The sequence below is a fragment of the Palaemon carinicauda genome, chromosome 17 (genome assembly GCF_036898095.1).
Source record: "Palaemon carinicauda isolate YSFRI2023 chromosome 17, ASM3689809v2, whole genome shotgun sequence".
Lineage (NCBI taxonomy): Eukaryota > Metazoa > Arthropoda > Malacostraca > Decapoda > Palaemonidae > Palaemon > Palaemon carinicauda.
In genome coordinates this window covers 31,062,407-31,066,949 of record NC_090741.1, presented here as the reverse complement: position 1 = coordinate 31,066,949, position 4,543 = coordinate 31,062,407, and the positions used below count along the sequence as shown (strand labels likewise).

The 4,543-nt window shown below is 33.7% G+C and overlaps 1 protein-coding gene across 1 annotated transcript in view; it reads left to right on the top strand.

The window, feature by feature from the left end:
• The first annotated feature begins 500 nt into the window (after positions 1-500).
• LOC137656284 (zinc finger MYM-type protein 1-like) overlaps positions 501-4,543 on the top strand; it is a 31,575-nt gene continuing 27,532 nt past the window's right edge. Inside the window, exon 1 of the mRNA XM_068390455.1 lies at positions 501-648. Within this exon, the coding sequence (XP_068246556.1) occupies positions 501-648 (148 nt within the window). The remainder of the gene's footprint in view (positions 649-4,543) is intronic.

Genomic DNA, 4,543 nt, shown 5'->3' with positions numbered 1-4,543 from the left:
ATATATATATATATATATATATGAATATATATATATATACATATATACATATATATATATATATATATATATATATATATATATATATATATATATATATATATATATATATATATATATATACATATTTATATACATATAAATATATATATATATATATATATATATATATATATATATATATATATATGTATATATATATATATATATGTATATAAATATGTATATATATATATATATATATATATAAATGTATATATGTATATATTTCTAGATATAAGATAAAAAAGAAGAGTTCTAGAGATTTGACCTGCATTATTCTTTAAATATGAGCCAGAAGCTTTATCATATATGAATTTCTAGAGGATATACATTTCCAAAGGTAGAAATAGGTTTTAAATGCCATTATGGTGGATATTTATATAAGTTAAAATCAAGAGTTTTAGTGATACATATTCAACATCAAAAGCCACGTGTTGTAAACTCCCTAATCATCTAACATGGTGGAGATGGGTTTAAATCAAGTCCAGGAACAGATTCCTGTATTCGACTTTTGTGTTGACACTGGACTTGAAATGATCTTTCATCTCTTCGGTAGCTTGATTGGTAAAGCCGTCCTTGCAGGCATTGTTTCGGCCCAGGGCATAGGTTCGAATCCTTGAGGAGCCAGTAGCATTTAACGTAAATGAATTTTCAGTGGATATACACTCCCGAAGGTAGACTTTGGTATTGCCATATTTGTTGATATTTACTTTGGTTAAAATCAGGACTGTTAATGATACATATTCATATTCATTTTTATCCAAAATTACCAGTGCTCCATATATGTCAGCCTTTGTCAGTTTCATATTCACATCCTCCTTTAACTCGACAATCGCGTTCTTGGATGTTGATGGACAATTTAGAGCCACTGCTTTTCTAATAATCTATGCAATTCCCTTAATACTTCCCAAAATACTGTATCACTGAATTTTTCGAGATTAATCAATCCCTTCTCAATTTCTATACGTTATGACATCGAGAAATTTAAACCATATCACAAGGCACACTTCAAGTTTATTGGACAAGTTTATCTAACCACACAGTCCTGATTAACGTTTGTGGTCGACAAGCTTCTGCCTCTCCTTATTTTAGGCAACGTATAACCTAATATGTCGTAGAATATCCATGTTAACTGGGTTTACTAATATTCAGTCACGGACTAGCAATAGTTACAGATAATAACTCTACCATATTTATATACTATAATCTAAGTTCATCCATTCTTATCCTAAATTGAGCTGACCTATAAAACTACAAAACATAAAAAAGAAGGAATTATCCTTCACATTTATAGATTTCTCCACCAACCACCCAGAAAAAAGATAGCTCTTGTGTGTGTGTGTTTTTTTTATTTAGGGAAGACGTCGATTCTTTGATCCAACCGGCAAACATTGATGAGGTAAGAATATCATGATTGATCTTATATTAAGATCATGCAATCCACCTCAAGTTAAGGACAGTTCTAACAGCCGTATGAGTAGTAGATTGGCCAGGGCACCAGCCAACCGTTGAGATACTACCACTAGAGAGTTATGGCGTCTTTTGACTGACCAGACAGTACTAGATTGGATCCTTCTCTCTGGTTACGGTCCTTTTTCCCATTGCCTACAAATACACTTAAGAGTCTGGCATATTCTTTACATATTCTCCTCAGTCCTCATACACCTGACAACATTGAGATTACTGAACAATTCTTCTTCATACATGGGGTTAACTACTGCACTGTAATTTTTCAGTAGCCACTTCCCCCTTTCTAAGGGTAGAGGAGACTCTTTAGCTATGGTAAGCAGTTTTTCTTGGAGAAGAACACTCCAAAATCAAACCATTGTTCTCTAGTCTTGGGTAGTACCATAGACTTTGTACCATGACTTCCATTGTCTTGGGTTAGAGTTCTCTTGTTTGAAGGTACACTCGGGCACACTATTCTATATTATTTCTCCTCCTCTTGTTTTGTTAAAGTTAATATAGTTTATATAGGAGATATTTATTTTAATGTTGTTACTCTTCTTAAAATATTTTATTTTTCCTTGTTTTCTTTCCTCACTGACCTAATTTCCCTGTTGGAGCCCCTGGGCTTATAGCATTCTGCTTTTTCAAGTAGGGTTGTAGCCTAGCAAATAATAATAATGATAACAATAATAATATCGTAACAGTATACAGGAGGATTAGGCTGGATTGTCGATGTTGGGTTGGAAGATTGGGGCGTGGCTGAGATATTCTTAAACTACATCAACTCTTGTACTGTATATCTTTGCCAAGAAATTATTTTGTTTTATGTTCTACAAATTCATTACATAGAGAAAGCAAATGAGAAAACTATCTTTTTTTTCTCAAGCAGTTTCGTAAATACATATTTCTGCGTATTAAGGTATCCTGTAGAAATGGAATCTACACGAAAGGTAGCGAAAAGGAGTAAAGGTTTCCTAAAGGGGAAGAGCAAAGATTCCTCAAAGACGGGAATGACCAACCTTCCAGGACGCATCCATTTGCTCTAGACATAAGTGACAATTTAGCCAGATATTTAATCTGAAGGATTCTGGTGTCTCTAAATTTATTCATTGCTTTAGTAAAGACTTTGTGAATTCAAATGATGAAAGTTCATAAGTACACTTGAGGTTTTCCATACCCTTCGATCGACTCTACATTGTTGTCCTCTTCAAATTGCATATAATAAACCTTTAAAGAAGCTTCATGGTAAAATATTCCTTTGAAGACTTTGGTAAGATTCACTTGCTTCTGGCGATGGGAAATAATATTCCCTCAGAATTTTAGTAGAGTCCTATACAAACCATTCGTTCACTTACTGGAAAAAGTGTATGGCTTTCAAAAGGACCAAAAAAAGTGTCAGGTGCCCCAAGAGTCAATTGAAAAGATTATGTCTTCAAAAAATTGTCGAAGGCATGAGAGAAACCTTCTGTGTTTTTTCTATTATAAGCCTAAATCAAGATGAATGATAGAAGCTACTCCAGCGATTCATGGGTTATTGGTTTAACCAAAAAGCCCTCTTTTATATATACTTGAATATATACAGTTTATATATATATATATATATATATATATATATATATATGTGTGTGTGTGTGTATATATATGTATATATATATTATTATTATTATTATTACTATCCAAGCTACAACCCTAGTTGGAAAAGCAAGATGCTATAAGCCCAGGGGCTCCAACAGGGAAAAATAGCCCAGTGAGGAAAGGAAATAAGGAAATAAATAAATGAAGAGAACAAATTAACAATAAATCATTCTAAAAACAATAACAACGTCAAAACAGACATGTCACATATAAACTATTAACAACATCAAAAACAAATATGTCATAAATAAACTATAAAAGACTCATGTCCGCCTGGTCAACAAAAAAGCATTTGCTCCAACTTTGAACTTTTGAAGTTCTACTGATTCAACCACCCGATTAGGAAGATCATTCCACATTTTGGTAACAGCTGGAATAAAACTTCTAGAGTACTGCGTAGTATTGAGCCTCGTGATGGAGAAGGCCTGGCTATTAGAATTAACTGCCTGCCTAGTATTACGAACAGGATAGAATTGTCCAGGAAGATCTGAATGTAAAGGATGGTCAGAGTTATGAAAAATCTTATGCAACATGCATAATGAACTAATTGAACGACGGTGCCAGAGATTAATATCTAGATCAGGAATAAGAAATTTAATAGACCGTAAGTTTCTGTCCAACAAATTAAGATGAGAATCAGCAGCTGAAGACCAGACAGGAGAACAATACTCAAAACAAGGTAGAATGAAAGAATTAAAACACTTCTTCAGAATAGATTGATCACCGAAAATCTTGAAAGACTTTCTCAATAAGCCTATTTTTTGTGCAATTGAAGAAGACACAGACCTTATATGTTTCTCAAAAGTAAATTTACTGTCGAGAATCACACCTAAAATTTTGAAAGAGTCATACACATTTAGAGAAACATTATCAATACTGAGATCCGGATGTTGAGGAGCCACCGTCCTTGACCTACTTACAATCATACTTTGAGTTTTGTTAGGATTCAACTTCATACCCCATAATTTGCACCATGCACTAATTCTAGCTAAATCTCTATTAAGGGATTCACCAACCCTATATCTACATTCAGGAGATGGAATTGATGCAAAGAGAGTAGCATCATCTGCATATGCAACAAGCTTGTTTTCTAGGCCAAACCACATGTCATGTGTATATAGTATGAAAAGTAATGGGCCAAGAACACTACCCTGTGGAACACCGGATATCACATTCCTATAATCACTATGGTGCCCATCAACAACAACTCTTTGAGATCTATTACTTAAAAAATCAATAATAATGCTAAGAAACTACCCACCCACTCCCAACTGTTTCAGTTTGAAAACAAGGGCCTCATGATTAACACGGTCAAAGGCAGCACTAAAATCAAGGCCAATCATACGAACTTCCCGACCACAATCAAGGGATTTCTGTACAGCATTGGAGATTGTAAGAAGGGCATCACATGCTCCAA